The 16,316-nt window shown below is 43.9% G+C and overlaps 1 protein-coding gene across 2 annotated transcripts in view; it reads right to left on the reverse strand.

The window, feature by feature from the left end:
* Window positions 1–16,316, reverse strand: part of tsnare1 (T-SNARE Domain Containing 1) — a 132,590-nt gene that overhangs the window by 43,307 nt on the left and 72,967 nt on the right. For both annotated transcript variants that reach the window (XM_036539351.1, XM_036539352.1), the window contains exon 9: window positions 5,515–5,587. In XM_036539351.1, the coding sequence (XP_036395244.1) occupies window positions 5,515–5,587 (73 nt within the window). The remainder of the gene's footprint in view (window positions 1–5,514; window positions 5,588–16,316) is intronic.

The raw sequence follows: 16,316 nt of genomic DNA on the forward strand, positions 1-16,316 counted from the left end.
TCTTCAGGAAAGAGAAGGGCTGAGCAGAGGATTATGGGACAGACGGCTCTCTGGCACACTCACTCGGGGAGGGAGAATTATGTGGGATGAGAGCAAGCTCCAGTTCAATAAACAGTGAATAGGAACTTTAAGACCTCAGGAATCTGGATAAGACTAGGCTGTTATCCAAACAAAACAAAGCACAATGCAAAAAAAGGTGTCTAAGACTCAATGCCATTGACTGTGTTTGCTGTTAATTTAGTTTTAATCAATAACTATTCTGCACAGCATGTAAGAAGGAGCAGACTTTTTTGCTCGCTGGCCTCACTGAAGTATAGTAGAGTGGTGTTTACTAGAGCTCTTTCGTCCTGCTCAGGTGTTCATTATTTAATTGATTTCATTGGCTGAAAGGCAATGTTAAGGCTACATTCACTTTCATTCAATTTTAGTTGACTTGATGATAATACTTACTAACCATGCTACCTGGTGGGTTGTCACTTACACAGCAATCTCTGGAGCACCCTGCATACAGGTGTTTGCATAAAACTGCCTAATGTATAGCCATGTAAACAGTCTTTTGCAGATACCTTATGAGGAGAGGTTTATAAAGGATATCCTTGTCCTTGTCACAGACAGAGGAAAGACCGACATGACGGGACCAGTGCTTATCTCAGTAATCCATCCAAAGAAATTTCAGGGCCTGAAAAATCACTTCCACAGTTGTACAGTACATTGTATATTTGTAAAATAACTACTTCAAAGTGGAATATTGACCAGGAAATTAAAATTTCAAAGAAGGATATTCTGCACCAGATGCTACACAGCCTTGATATGCTGGTATGTATTCATGTGTTAGTTCAAAATTAAGTTTTGGTGATGAAAAAAATGTATTGTTTTTTTTTAACTTGTTACATTTTGTTTGCGGTTTCAGTCACGATGTGGCCCAATCCCCCCAGCCTCTACCCTTGAAAAACAAGGCCTAATTTTAGTTGAATGAAATGCGTGTGCCGTGTTCCATCCGCTTCCTGTGTTCATGTGAGTGGGGCGTTCAAAGAAGCCCCCCACGACACTCGTGAGGCCCTTAGAACGTGCAAGCTTTGGAGCACAGGGAACGGTGGCTTTGTGGCTGGTGGTCACGATGCGGGCATGCAGGGTGACAATCGTGGATCACTTCCATTAGAAAGACCTCTCTCTCCACCTCTGCACCATAAAAGCATTCATTAAAAAAAAAATGAACAAACTTCCTGGAGGATCACCCATCCTGTTTCACCTCCCCCCCCCTTTTGTAGAGTTTATTCATATCCGGCTTTTACTACACACTTCCACTTAAAGCAATGTGTGTGGTAGCATGGCCGCTGCTCTCAGTCCTATTTTAGCCTTTTCTTTCATGACTAATGGATCTCAACGAGACACACAGCATGCTGTATCTGCTACTACTACCGGAACTGCAAGAATTCCGCCAATCACGTCAGGTTCTCACACAAAGGCTGGTGGCTCAGAGTGCCTTGTGAACAATGAATGTGTACAACTTTAATCAAGCAAATCACCTCTTGACCTACTGAAGCCAGCAGCAGAGAGCCTTACTTTTCTACATCCTATCATGAGTGTCAGACAGATTCACTCTGTCCTCTGTTCCCACCACAGCAGCAGTTCTGTATACAACCACTACCAGTCTATGCATGCTAATGAAAAAGTTGTTTTTGGCTACAGACTGGGCCTTGCCCTGGGACAGGTTCTGTGCAGTAAGCACCTCTTTGCAGAGAATGGTAACAGAATCCCATCTGTGGCTGTCAATATACACTTTAATCGGGTTTAGAGACAAGGATTACATTGGAAGGAAGCATTGGGGTATTTTGATAGCTACGTCTGTCAGCCATAACTGCCTGTTCTCTAACTGGGAAGGGCAATAACTGACATAGTCAGTTACCTTCTTAAGATATAGTCACCATACCTTATTAAGACTGGTCAAATCAAAGACGGTGTTACAGTACAATCCATTCCTTTGTTTTCATTACAAAACATGTATTGTAATGTATGAAAGGCAATGAGAATCCATACCTTCAGGTATGAAGCAAAAACTAGTTGCTCAAAGAGTCTGGCAGCCGAAATGACGTATTCGACATTTCAGCAATAGAGTTTCACAATTGTTTGCTCCTTCCTGTTCCATGGAACTCAGCCATTGAAATAATTGGTATTTGCAAAATGTTCTTGGGCGCCTCTCCTATTACCTTCTCTCTGTCCTGTTTTTTTTTTTCCTCCATCAGGGAATGAGTAATGGAATAAAAGCAAGATTTAAGCTGGATAATCAGGCAGGCAATGGCTACCTTGTAAGTAAAAGTAGAGTACTGAAGGGAGAGAGAGAGTGAGATTCTTTCATTTAGTGTACCCTTCTCCAGGTGCATCAGTACTGTTCTTGGTATAATATGTGCCTTGAAAAATGTCAGTTTTCTAAGTTCTGGTGCCATTTTTATTTATTTTTATTTTTTTGTGGATCCATCAGGTTTTTTGTGTTCCACATACGAAGTTACCTCATATTGTATTGTATCTGTCAATGACAAAAAAATAAAATAAAATTAAATTTAAATAAAAGAGAGCGGAGAATGCAAGGCTAACTTTTTGTTCCAAGAAAAAGGACATTGTTGCCAACTCATTTGACAGGGAGCATTTCCATCCTTCCTGCAGTCTTACCTGTGGTACTCTATCCTCTGTAGGTCTGGCCCTGACCTCTCTGTCTTTGGGTCTAACCTCTATTTCTTTTGTCCTGACCCCTCTGCTGTTAGTCCTGATGCCCAAGAGCAAATTGACTTACTGTCAGTTTGGTTTGGGCTCAGATCTTAAAACTTCACTCTCTTTACTTTTACTGTCCATCTTTGCATATCTATTTAAATTGCTGGATACTGCATATACTGATGCTGAATTCACTTTACATGCATTGCTCAAGCGTACAATGACAGTTCCCTACAGATTAATTCATTTGTCAGGTTACAAGTCCAGTCCTTTGAATAGTGTTCTGCACTGCAACTCACTTCCAGCGCAATAATATTTGCCCAGAGAATAACACAACATTAGAAACAAGTGTGTGTGTGGGGGGGGGGGGGGGGTATGTCAAGGATGTGTGAGCCATTGTTCCCTAAATTTCCCTAAATCCAATTACTCTAGCCAATGAAGGTATGGGACACACAGGATTAATTAAAGGTGAGAGGAAAAGGGGACAGGTTGCCATCCTCACTATTCTGCAAAAAAACAATGTACTAATTAGAATACAAAGTGAGTAATTAAAGTTTGAGAAGACTTGAAACACTGCAAAAAGCAACTTTATGAAGGCAAGTGACAAGTGTGTTCAACACTGTGCAATACAGCCAAACTCACAGTTTAACAATTGAGGTAACTTTACAACCAAATTACTCAATCACCCATGCCAGCCCTAGAACCTGTCCTCCCCAACGAACACACAAATACATACACACATACACATGTGCACACATACAGGTGTCTTGGTCATAAAAAATGCTCATCATGGTTCATTTTAGGGTGATTGCAACCCCTCATGTGCAAGCTTTCAGTTTTATCTTCCTGAAAGTAAGATACTAAGTACTTTTCACATCTATGAAAGAATTGAAAATTTAAATTGTTCTCATCCTAAGAATCACTTACAAGAGGCTAACATTCATCACAGGCAGGGCCCCATTTCCCTGATAATAACTGAACTTAAGCCTGAAGGAAGGTTGTCATGATTGATCACAGATGAGAGTGTGACTTCGTTCCATGTGTTTCCAAACAAACATCGTACAGACAACCTCCATGAGTGAACTTGACGAGCAAGATTACTGCTCCATCCTTTGGTGCTGAGAAAGATGGTAGGCCAGTCATAAAAACAAATGGGGCTAATTAAGCAAATTTACATCATTTTGGTGCTTTAGAGATCAGTGTATCAGTGTGTCAACTCAGTGGACAAGAAGTTTATAAATCACAGATTTGTGAAAATTGATAAGATACGATGTCTTTATGTATTTTAGAATTTGTTTATATCTATATAGAATTTGTTTATATTTATTCTTTTATATTTATTTTTTTGGATACCTTATTTGTTAATGAATTAATCATGTGTTAACTAAATTAACAAAATGTTATTCATTTGTTAGATTTTCTTTATCTTTTTAATACAGTATGGGTCCCCGTGCAATAATAGTTTAACTGTATGATTCTGTGTTTTGCAGACAGCCTGAGAAAGTAGCAACTAGAAAATGATCAGAGCAATGTAGCGAATGTTTGTGGTGCTGTGTCTATTGGTTAACCTGGCTTAGCTGGCGTGTGCCCCCACCACCGCCCATACACAGCAATTATCGGTCCGTGCTGGGAGCCACAGGGTGCCTGATCAGCAAAGCCCAGCCCCGAATGTCCAATTACCTTGATTCTGTTCGCAGAGGAAAGCCTGCAACATGCCACCCCTCTCTGTGTCTGCACCCTGCTCTTACTCAATAACCCCGACCCGGAGTGGCACCCATGGTGCCCCCGGCTTCACCATTAGCCCCTCTCATTGTCTGGGCACGACCGTGGCCACAGCCCTGCTCTTACAGGCACAACTGGCACATAGGAGGCGTGTCCCCCCAACAAGCAAGCCTGATTGCTGCTCATTTCTCTGCGTGTCCTCCCGGCACTCCTGGCTAATAACATGGGGGCTTGGACGTGCTCTGCCCCATCTCGCTGTCCTGGCAGGCACGGATAACCCTCAGCAGGCTCTTATGAGCTCTGGGTGCAGAGGGCTAATGGGCGGGCCGAGTTTTATTGTTTTTTTTTCCATCCCCTTAGTGTAGAACGAGGTTGGTCTGTTTATTTCTCGTTTCTTGGGGGGTTCAGCTCTTGTCTTTTTTTCTGTTGTCTCAATTTGTCAACACCAAATGACTGTGCCAAAGAATTGTGCCAAAATGTATATATTTTTAAATTCCTCACAGAGAGCTTAAGTTGGGTAGCGTTTGACGGGAAATGTGTCACTGCTCATAATCCGTAGAGATTAATCTCAAACACGACTGAAAACATTTCCATCGCAAGCTCAGAGCAAGGCGCCGCAAATATCACAGGGATTATGTAATGCACTGTTTTATCTGACTGGCAAAAAGTAAGTTGGAACTTGAGAAGCTTGGCCAAACTCAAGGATTCCTGACCAATAGAGTGCGGTCGGTGATGTGACTTCCTTGTGTTTCTTCTGCAGCACAGCAAACAAGGCCTTTTTAATGCACATAGCTGAGTGGACAGGCTGAACAGGACGGATGTACATAGACAAAGACCTCAATCCAATGCACAGGGACAATACACCTGCATTCCCTCACCTGACCTCATAGTATTTTCTTTCAGCAGTACTAATATCCCAGGTAAGTTACTCAATCAGGCGGGTTACTCAACCAACAGCACGGTGCCCAAGTTTTCTCAGCACTGACTGGAGATCGGTGTTGCCAAGGGTAACACAGTAACTGAAGGAATCCAAAGATGAAGGCAGAGGGGCAACAACATGGTAATGGAGAGGAGGTGGTCTCTCACCTATGGCATCTCCCTGCTCGTGCACCATGGATGCCAAGTCTTTCATTATCTGGCTGACATCCAGCATGTCCCTCTGTGAAGAGAAAGACACATGTAAAGCATTAGATTCACTGTTACAGGCCCACATGAGAGTCACTTTTCATTTTCTGTTGTGTGTGTGTTGTACGATGAGGCTAAAAACCAAAGGTAATGTTTGTTTGGACACACTCTGCTGAATATTCACAAGGTTACCATGTAAGAGATGCTGACTTTGTGTGTGCTTGGAACCGTGTACCCATCTGAACGTGTTCCCTGAGGTTTATATTCATATGCATATCAACATACTCCAGAAATCAAGACTGTCAGATTTGAAAGTAGAAATCAGAAAATGGTTTGTCTAATTTGTTATTGACATTTTTTTGAGAGAAAGTTATGCCCACAGACTAAGAGTACTCTCAACATTTGTTTTCAGATGTAGTCCAGATCATTTTTTTCTTTTTTTTCAACAAAGACTTTCAATCATGGCTGATGGAGCTGACTGAGCTAAGTGTTTCTTTCAGAGCTTTCCAGCACAGAGTCTATTCTGACTGTATCAGCCCCAGAAAACATGTTGGAAGCGTTGAAGTCCCAATGCCATTGGACAAAAGCTCAGTATATCTCCTCCTCGCAGCTTCCCTGCTCATCCATCCCACCACAGTGCGTGTGCTGGCTAGATTTGTATACCCTCACCTATTGGTCCATTCATCATTGGTGTTTGTTGATTGTTCTGGAAACTGGCATCTCATCCTGGCTCTGGTGAATCACATCCAGTTAGAGCCAAAATGGCCACCGGCAAAACTCCTAGGACACTACCGGCATTCGCTTGAGGGTGTTTGTTTCATCTCACAGAGTCTTATGCGGCATATATCTCTGTGATGTTGCCTTTGATCTAATTCTACTCTGATCTGTGAATAGACAAATTAAAACAGAGGTAAATGGCATATTGGATTTAATTGTCCAATCTGGAACCTGGATAGCCAGGATAAATGTAACTAACCAAGAAATTAAAAGAAGCATGCTTCTAAAATGTAAATATTCGCAGTGTCCTCCACCCTCATTCCTGCCCACGTATTTCCCAAGTTCTGTGAAACAGAGCCAGCAGACTGTGGTTTATGACACAGTGGGGTGGGGGTTCAAAACAGAGGAATGTTGACCTAGGGGCATGGTGGGCCGGCCCCGAGGCAAACATGTCCCTGGTGTCCATATTTTATAGGTGCTATATTCAGCTCACAAGGATGAACAACTCGGAGGGGAAGTGGGATTTCTTGATGTTATTTTTTCATGAGTGCCCACACTCCTCCCAGACACCCCCACCCCCACCCCCATACCTCCAGGCGGGGCATTGCCACTCTGGTCTGATGGGGCCACCCTCGGGCCTCTTTACTGGGGCTATGTGGCCGCTGTGATGTGAACTGACAGGGCAGTGCGGGCTGACCTGTGCAGGCCTCTCCCACCGCAGCGGAGCGTGCTGCATTTGTACCTGCTAGCTGAGCTCGCACTGTGTGACTAAGTGCAGCCAGCTGCATCCCCTGTCACTGCACCCTGATGGCGCTGCTAGCCACATTCGCACTTTATGTCCATGACTGTGACTTCTGGCCACATTTATAACGTATTTAAGCATACTCTGATTGCATAGACTGACATGAGTACAGGTCAGTCTGGAGGGGGTTGAGATGCACAATTCTGCATGGACTCTGATTTTTGTGTGTACCCTACCTAGGGTGACTGTCCTGGTTAATATGATGATATGTCCAGAACATGTTAAAATCAGTGCATTAACTTCTGCGCACTGAAGGGCCCTCAGACACAGCCACGGTTTATAGTGAGACTGTACAGCCATGATGTACTCATTCACAGTGCACACCTAAACTCTTCCTGCATAGCTAACTCGTTCAAAGATTCACATTGTATGTGTATGTCGTGATTGCGCTGATGAAAAAATTCAAAATTAAGAGTGACGGTGTGGCCACAGCGTATCTGAATGTCCATACGACATATCACACATGACGCATTACTACTGTGTAGTAATGACTTCAGTCATTACTAAGTAACTGAGTAATAACACCTTGAGTCTGGAACAGTGGGTTCAGAGTTTGGCTGCCAAACCAGACATCAAATCACTTTCCAACCATCTAGGTTAAAGTCAGTCAAGGTTTGCCTGCAGACAGTCTGAAGTGGCAGTGTTGGTGGTCTCATGAGACGCAAGCCTCAGAGGAGGGAAGAAATAACTTGCTGTTTTTTTTTTTTTTTTAACAGGCAGAATTGCCGTGTCCCCTGCTGTTTACGTTGCTCATAGCATCGCTGTTATTGTGATTTTTGCGATGACACGAAAGAACACACGCACGCGAAAAGGCCACGGAAAGGGCTCCTATTGTTTCATTAGCCTTAAATGTCACCTCTCGGATCCAGACATCGGGTTCATCACGGAGAGCCTTCGCCCGGTGCTTCCGCCGCGGAGCGTTGCGCGGGGTGACAATTACACAGCAAACAAGATAAAGCGAAGGAAACCTGTCGGAGCGCAGGCGCCGGCGGGGATGACTGACACCGCCGCCGAAGCTGTCCCCACTCCTCAGAGAAACAAAGAGGAGCTGAGGCGTCGCGGGACGGATATGAAGGATGCGTCGTCAAGGCGAGAGATGGGGCCGATCTGGTGCGATAAGGCACTCCATAGGGCTGTGAGGGGGGTGGATTGAGTCGGAGGAGAAGGAGGAGATGTTAAAGGAACTGCAGAGACAGGATGGGGCGGGTGTAAAGGAGTGTGCCAATCCCAGCATTAATGCATTATTATTATTATTATTATTACTGCTCAATAAAGTGGTTGATTCATAATTAAGTTAACTTGAAAAAGTCAGTTCACTATTCTTATATCTTCTTCTTCTAACTATTATTCTGTGCAATTTTCTGCATGCAACTCCTACAGCTTCTCAGCTATACTTACGCAAGATAGATATTCAGCTTGTATGGAACTGTGTTGCTTGTGCTTTTTGTGCGAACACCCAAAATATTTTTGAGATTTTTGCAATTTTACACCAGAAGGCTTCTCATTGAATAACATGGACAGAACGTTCTGAACATTCTAACACATGCTGCCGACATCACAATGGGCCTGCTCCAGCTGCCACAGATAATCCCTCAAGCAAATCTTGCGACTACTAGCTACTACAGTGCTAGAATTTTTCAAACCACCTTAAAGGTTGTCCTTAAACTTTCCTTTTTAAGTTTAAGTTTAAATCTGCCATGGGCACCCTATTATCTTTGAGGACCAGAGTGTTTCACCTGAGTACCCTTGGGCAAGGTACTTAACCCAGAATTGCTTCAGTAAATATCCAGCTGTGTAAATGGGTAACATGTAAAAAAACTGTAACCTATGTAAGCTGCTCTGGATAAAAGCATCTGCTAAATGCCAACAATAACCCACAAAGTTTCTTGGTTTTCAGTCAGTTTGCCAGAACCAAAGCCCTGCTTCTCTGACTAATCAGTACAGTAAATATGAACAGAATTTTCAGTGATTTGACAGGACTAAGTGCTCAGAGGCAGGATGCAATGCCGTTGTGTTAAGCGTTGTTTGGACCGTGTAAACCACTGAGCTTTTCCTCGTGCCGGCGGAGGGAGGATCAGCCAAATGAGCCAAACAGGCCAAAATCACCCCCCTCACTTTGCATGCCGGAACATTCCGGATTAATGGAGCGGGTAATGTCCTCCGCCGACGAATTATCACACCCGCCGACAAATTACTTTTAATTTGGTACACCACTCCCAGACAGGGCTTTGATTGGAGGCGTGGCACAGAGAGAGAGAGGAGGCCAAACTGTTGACGTTTTGCAGGGAGGAGTGGGTCAGGGGGGTGGAAGTTTTTGGGGCGTGACCCAGAGACTGAGCCATGATGCAACTGCCGCCATCTCTCTGTCTGCACCTTGACAGAGCTCATGCTTATCATTCTGCTCACGGGGGGGGTGGAGAGAGGAGATGAAGGGGGACCCATCTCTCAGTGAGGGCCTCTCAGTCACTGCCTGGAGCTGTGGTCACTTGACCTGCTGAGTGACAGCAGCAGCTGTTGGACAAAAAAGTACAACCTGAGAGCATTACTGAATTCCTCATGCAGAGTCCCCCAGGGACAGAAGAGGAGGGAGGGGAAAGGCTTCTCTTAAATTTTTTTGTTCTGCCGTGCAGCCCTGCAGCAGGCAGAGGAAGCAGCATAAGAGTTGATATCGACCACGGCGTACTGAAGTGTGCTTCTGAAAGTGTGCTAAAAAAGGGAGAGAATAAATGACTGGGTAGATGGATAGATATTTAGGGATACGATGCTTTTATCAGAGTAAAGAGGGTTCCCCCAGCATGGGCACTTGAGTCTGGGTTTGCTAGAACATCTCCCACACTCAAACCCTTAACAGGATGACATGCATAATGTTCACTCAGCATGGCGTCGGTGGTGCTAACATCGGTATGATACTACAGAAACATCACAGCGATATTGCAAAACATGAGGAGTGCTCCTGAGACTAAAAATCCTCAGATGAGGAAATACAAAATTGAATAACATGAAACCTGTTTGTCCCACTCCCTTAGAGACATGATTGATATTTTAAGAGAGAAAGGCAGATAAATCCTTGGGACCTTTTTATTTGCAGCAAACCTGCAGAAATCAAAGATCGTAGTCTGTGGTGGTTTTACCTCTAGGGAAATGAACACATTGCTGAGTGTCCTGTCAAGATTCCTGTTATGGTAACTCCCTGTGATGTCCATCTGTTCTATGGCTATGACATGAGAATCTGGTCACTGGGAACAAACAAATGCGCATTCAGGAAAGCATATTTGCCAGTTTGTGTGTAAATCTGTGCCCATGTGCCTGTTTGCTCTGTGTGTGTGTGTGTGTGTGTGTGTGGGTGTGTGTGTGGGTGTGGGTGTGTGTGTGTGCGCACGCACGTGTGTGTGTGTGGATGGGCATGTACAGCCTTCCCATTTCATGGACAGTGGAGCAAGATCTGTGGCCCATCACTCCACCTGATGGATGTCTTTTGAAGCATCTGTGTGACAGATGTGAGATCAGAAGCTCACTTTCAGAGGCCCAGACACCAGCCGGAGGGACATCGTGCCCCAGAGCTGAAGGAGAACTGCTGTGATCAACACACGCAGTGACTCTGCTCGCATTCAAACCTGCGCCAAGCTGAAGAATAAAGGTGCTGTTCCAACATTTTCCTGAAAACAGGAAATGATCCTTCACTTCAATGTATCACACGTGCATTTGGTGTTCAGTCAGGGACATGGCGTTGGGCACATGCATAGAGATAAGCATGGTTAACTTCTCAAAACCCCTACTCTAGTAACTTCAGTGTTGTAGGTGCTCTCTTGCACTTCTTCTTATACTTTCATCCACCCTTTTCTCTGTCTTTTCTCCCTCCTTCTTTTTATCTGTATTTATTTCTTGCCCATCTTCTCCTTCTCTTTCTTTCCAAAGAAAACAACAAGAACAGAAGATAAATAAATAAACGTGTCAATTAAGGGCTGAATGCTTTGTGAATATTCCTCCGTGCCAGTATTGGATTTTGCTCCTCTGTGTTTACTGGAAGAATGACAGCGATAAATTAGCTTGCTACCACCTTGGCATCCCTACGTCTGTAACTCTCCAAAGGTCCTTGTCACTCAAATGCATTTGGACAGTCTCTGCCTTCTCTCTCTGGCCGAATTGATGCTGGCTGCATGAGCTGATCTGTCCACTTAGCGAGATGGGAATAAATCACGGATCCGCAGACAGCTGCCATCCGTTCAGATGTAACTCTTTACACTCTTTCGGGATCTTTCACTGATGCTTTCATAACCTCTCTTAACCTTTTCTGTTCGGGTGGTTTACCAACAATTTAACCAGCCAATCATGTTCTGTGTTTTTTTTTTTTTTTCTCCCACTAGGCAATTTAGCAACATATAAAATCACCACAAGGACTAGGTTGGTCCAGAAGTCACATCAACCTCCTCATACTACTTTAAAACCAACACATACATGCAAACATGCGCGTGCACGCACACAGCAGCTCATGTTTATAACCCCAATAAACTCAGTTAACATGGATCCTTTACTCTAAAGCCTTTACAACTGGCCTCTAGATCTTTCACTTTCCAATCAAATTCTAAATGGCAGCAGTAGTAAGATGGTAGTTAGAAGTAAGAGGGTTTTGATTTTATTTATATACTGTTGCATAATATATTCAGACATATGCAACAAACTATGCAAAAGAAAGCTGGGTTAATAGGGGCCAGAGGGTTTATAAATAATGTGTTATAATTCAGTGATGGTGCTATGCACTGGCAAGGTCCAACATCTGTGAAATAACAATTAAGCAGTTACTCAGGTTCTTTACTGACCATTTAATGTTCGAGACCATTGGTCAGATCATAAAGGCATCTAAAGTGATCTTGAGCTGTGTATTGTGTCAATAGCAAAAAGTAATCAAATTCACATTGAGCTGGTATGGATATTGCAGCCACTTTGCTGCTATATTCTGGTTCTATGAATTACATATTAATTGGCCCATTCAAGTGGTGATGGACAAAACAATAAATAATACAATCAATTTCTGTGATGGATGCATTGTTGTCCTTGCTGTTTTTTTTTCTTTTTAAAATTCCAGAACATAATTTGTTAAAGCTGCAGCATACAATGCTGTAATTCCTCGAACACAATAAGTTTAAGCACAATTTTTGTACCACTACATATGAAAAGTCACCGAGTCACTAGTGAAAAGCCGCTAATCGATGATAACCAGTCAAACCCAAATGTGAGATTGACTTTATCAAAGGAAGTGTGATTGTTTATGCTGATATGGATATCTGTAAGACACTACCTGATATAGTTTTAACTTAAACTCAATATAATATACTTTGTGGATTTTTGTGGGAGCCCGCTTGCATTGAAGAGTAGGTTGTAGGGTCACAATGGCTCCCTGATGGCTGATTCCTGATGATACGGGTCTACTCCCTATGTTCCCGCTGTTCATTCTTCTTCTGACACATTGTAAACATGTCCCATTAATGCGGTGGAGACAATCTGTTCCATCCTGCTTTCAAGAAGCCCAGCCGAACTCCATATAGAAACTAAGCCATTTAGCACATGCTGAGGTGATACATTTTCCTCCTATTAATAGCACCCTGTTGCAGTGGTAGTGTTCTTTTTTAGCACCGAGGGTAATTGAAAATGATAATGGCATTCTTTGTAACAATGGCCCCCCACTCGAGCTGGGACAGAGTGGTCTTGGGGTGTTGGATGGAGTGTAATTTCCTCTCTGGGAGGCTGTTGGTTCATGATTTCATGCAGATGGAAAAAAAAAACCTTCCCCTTAACTCTCAGAGTCAGGGAGAGAGTGATCCTGTATTTTCGTCTTTCGTTAGCAACACACGTTTGTTACTTCATGACAAGGTTCTGTCATTATCACCATGACAAATAATAGGAGGGGGGAAAATATTCCACCTGAACATTCATTGAAATGTTGACTCAGATCACTCTTATGAAATCACATTATCATCATGCTGTTATGTATGTTAGTCATCTGTGCTCATTGTCATATTGACTTTCATCTTTCTCAGGTGTGCACAACCACTAGGCCTACTCTCTGGTACAATGTAATATCCACCAGAGCTACTCTCTGACACAATGTAATAACCACCAGAGATACACTCTGATAAAGTGTAAATAACACAGAAGGCAGGTTTCTGACACAGTGTAAAAGCACCAGGGCTATACTCTGACACAATGTAATAACCACTGGCGCTGCTCTCTGACACAATGTAATAGCTGCCAAAAGGCACACTATGACACAATGCAGTAACTTCCAGAGCTACTCTTTGACACAGTAAAGTAACCACCAGGGGTATACTCTTGATTCAATAGAATAACCATGTTTGTCCAGTTCTGCCAAGAGACTCCTCTGTCAGGTACCCATTTCACAGGCAGTGGGAGACTATCAATAGTCAGGCATGCTCCATCACATTACTTATTGACAAGACAGACTGCTAAAAGAACAAAACACATTGTTCCTGGGAGATACAGAAACATAGAGACAGAGATAGAGGAAGAGAGAGAGAAATTATGAAAGAAAGAAAGACTACAAAAGAGAGAGACAGGCCCCTGTAAGGCATAGTCCGTACTTTTAAATGATTTTATCTCAAGTGGTGATGTTTTTCCAGTTGATAATTACACGTGCAAGAGATGGGAGAAAGGAAGGACGGGGATGCGGAGGAGGACAGAAAGACAAACAGAGAGGGTAGGCAGCTGAAGGGAGGGGCAGGGAAGGTTGGGGGTATCATATATGCTTTAAAATGGATGGGTAACACTGCCATGTTGATGAAGCCAGCCTGAATGCTTGATTTAAAGAGAGCTAGTTTATATGTGAGAGAAACATATTGGAAAAAAGTGTAAGACATACAGGGAGAATGGAAAAGCAGGACTCTGTGAGGCATAGTCTCTGCATTTAAATGGTTTCAGATGCTAATTATACTTATAGACCAGGGCACTATCACAAAGCAATCTCAAGTACATCTACATATTAAAAGTGTTATTACAACATCAAAGAGGCAGTGACACATAATGTACAGAAGCTCAGAAAATGGAGAGAAACAGAGGATACTAAGAGCACAAAAAGCCAGAGTGAGATCTTCTTTCGCCCCTAGGCGAGAGACCTGGATTAGAGCTGTGCTCACAGGCAAGCATGTCTCTTATTGGGTTCTGTTATATGTTTGTGAGGGTCATGGTTTTATGCTAACACATGCAAATATACTTACAGCCCATTGTGTGTGTTAGCAGATCCCTCAGCTTTTCAGCAAAGAAACAGCAGAGATAATATGAGAATTTGAGTATGAAAATGCCCTTTTGGCAAAACTGCGAAAGGAGTCTGTTGACAATATTAGCAAAACACGCACTTAATAGCTTTAAAGTGGCTTTACTGTAGAAGAAGCAGAGCGAGGGACCCAAATGGCTCAGCTGGTGAGGAATTCACTTTGACAGCAGCTGGAAGCTTATGGCCCCGGTCTAACAATAACTGGGATCCCACAGCAGCAGGACAAATTGGCTTTGCTCCACAGAGGATAAGGACAGGTAGGCTGGCCAGAGATTCTTTGTCTCACGACTCTCAGATACCTTGTGATTCACCAGGTGCCAGTGAGACGCTCAGATGATCACCAGAGCAGCACTTGTCCTCCAATGAGTGCTCGCTCCACCGTAGTGCGCTGTGCGACTGTAGCGCAAAAAATACCTATACAGCTAAATTTGAGTTTATCGGAGGACTGTGTTTGTCTCGTTTCAGAGCTCCTGCAGGAGTGCAGAGGTCATTGCTGGTGATTCCGAAACAAGGTTGCATAAAAGGGGAAAGAAGCTACAGCAGCTATAGCTGAGCTAAAGGAGGGACCCATGTTTGCTCTGTTAACCAGTGTCAGCTCTCTCTCTCTTTCTCTCTCTCTCCCTCCCTGTCAAATGTGATTAATCCTGCTCAGTGTACGATTCTCTCCGTATCTCTCCCCCATAGCTCCCCCAAAGCCCTCTCCGACCCTCCCCCCACCACCCCCAGCACGCATCAGGCAGAGGGACACACTCTCGCTGCCACAGTACAAATTTGTTAAGCAGATTGATGTGCATGCTTACCAACTGGAAAAAGATGACATTTTCTAGCCCTGCTGTAAAGGGCTTATGTAGAATGTGCCCCCCCCCCCCCCCCCCCCCCACTCGGACTGAATAAAAGGTTTGTAATGTAAAATAAAATGCTTGCTTGGCAGTTGGAGCTGGGTGACCACATTCCTGGCTTCAAGCTCTCACGAGGAGCATAACGCAAATCTGCAGAGCTGCCAAACTCATTCCACAAATGCAGAGCATTAACAACTACCCTGACAGGTAAACTGAGCCCATCTTGAAACAAGAGTTGAGGATACCAATCAGTTTGTAACAGCTTAAAAAAGCAGTTCTTTGGGGAAAGATTAAAGGTTAAGGGTCATTTTAACCTAGACGGGTGCATGCGCACGCACACACACACACACACACACACACACACACACACACACACACACACACACACACACACACGACCATGGACACACACACACACACACACACACACACAAAAACACATGCACTGCACATTCTCTCTCTCTCTTTTTGCCTCTTTCTGCCTGTGCATCTTTATGTTAGGAGTCACACACACCAGAATCAAACAGTGTGCTGAAGATGTTTTGATCACCAAAGCTGATGTCAAGAGGAATAATGTGTCAGGGGGACACATGGGCACAGAGTGAGACTTACTCAGCCTGTGTGTATGTGTGTGTGTGTATATGTGTGTCTGTGTGTATACGCGTCCACATATGTGTCTGTGTCTGTGTGTATGATCAGGTGACAACGCTGACACTGAAAGTGGGGAATGAGCGAAAAAAAACACACATCAGACGCTGGCAGCGATACTCGCCTCATCTAAGAGAGTGCTCCCACACTGTCACACGTATACTCAGCCGCTGCCCCCACAGGCCGACGGCGTTGAGGTGACTCAACCACCGCCCCCTACAGGTCAGCCTGTGTTTTACATGAGAATGATCTCCGCAACTCACATCTGAATGCCTGTTTAAAGGAGGCATTCTCTCTAGCTCCACATCAAAGGCATAGCAAGGCACGTGGAGGCAGATACGGAATAATAATGGTGAAAATATTACACAGAGGCACTGTGGGCGTAACACCCGGGCACACGGAGCTCCCTCTGTCCCGAATGCAAATGATCGATATGCAAAAGCATGCAAATGAACAACAGCAGAACAGAGGA

This window comes from Megalops cyprinoides, chromosome 10 (genome assembly GCF_013368585.1).
Source record: "Megalops cyprinoides isolate fMegCyp1 chromosome 10, fMegCyp1.pri, whole genome shotgun sequence".
NCBI lineage: Eukaryota > Metazoa > Chordata > Actinopteri > Elopiformes > Megalopidae > Megalops > Megalops cyprinoides.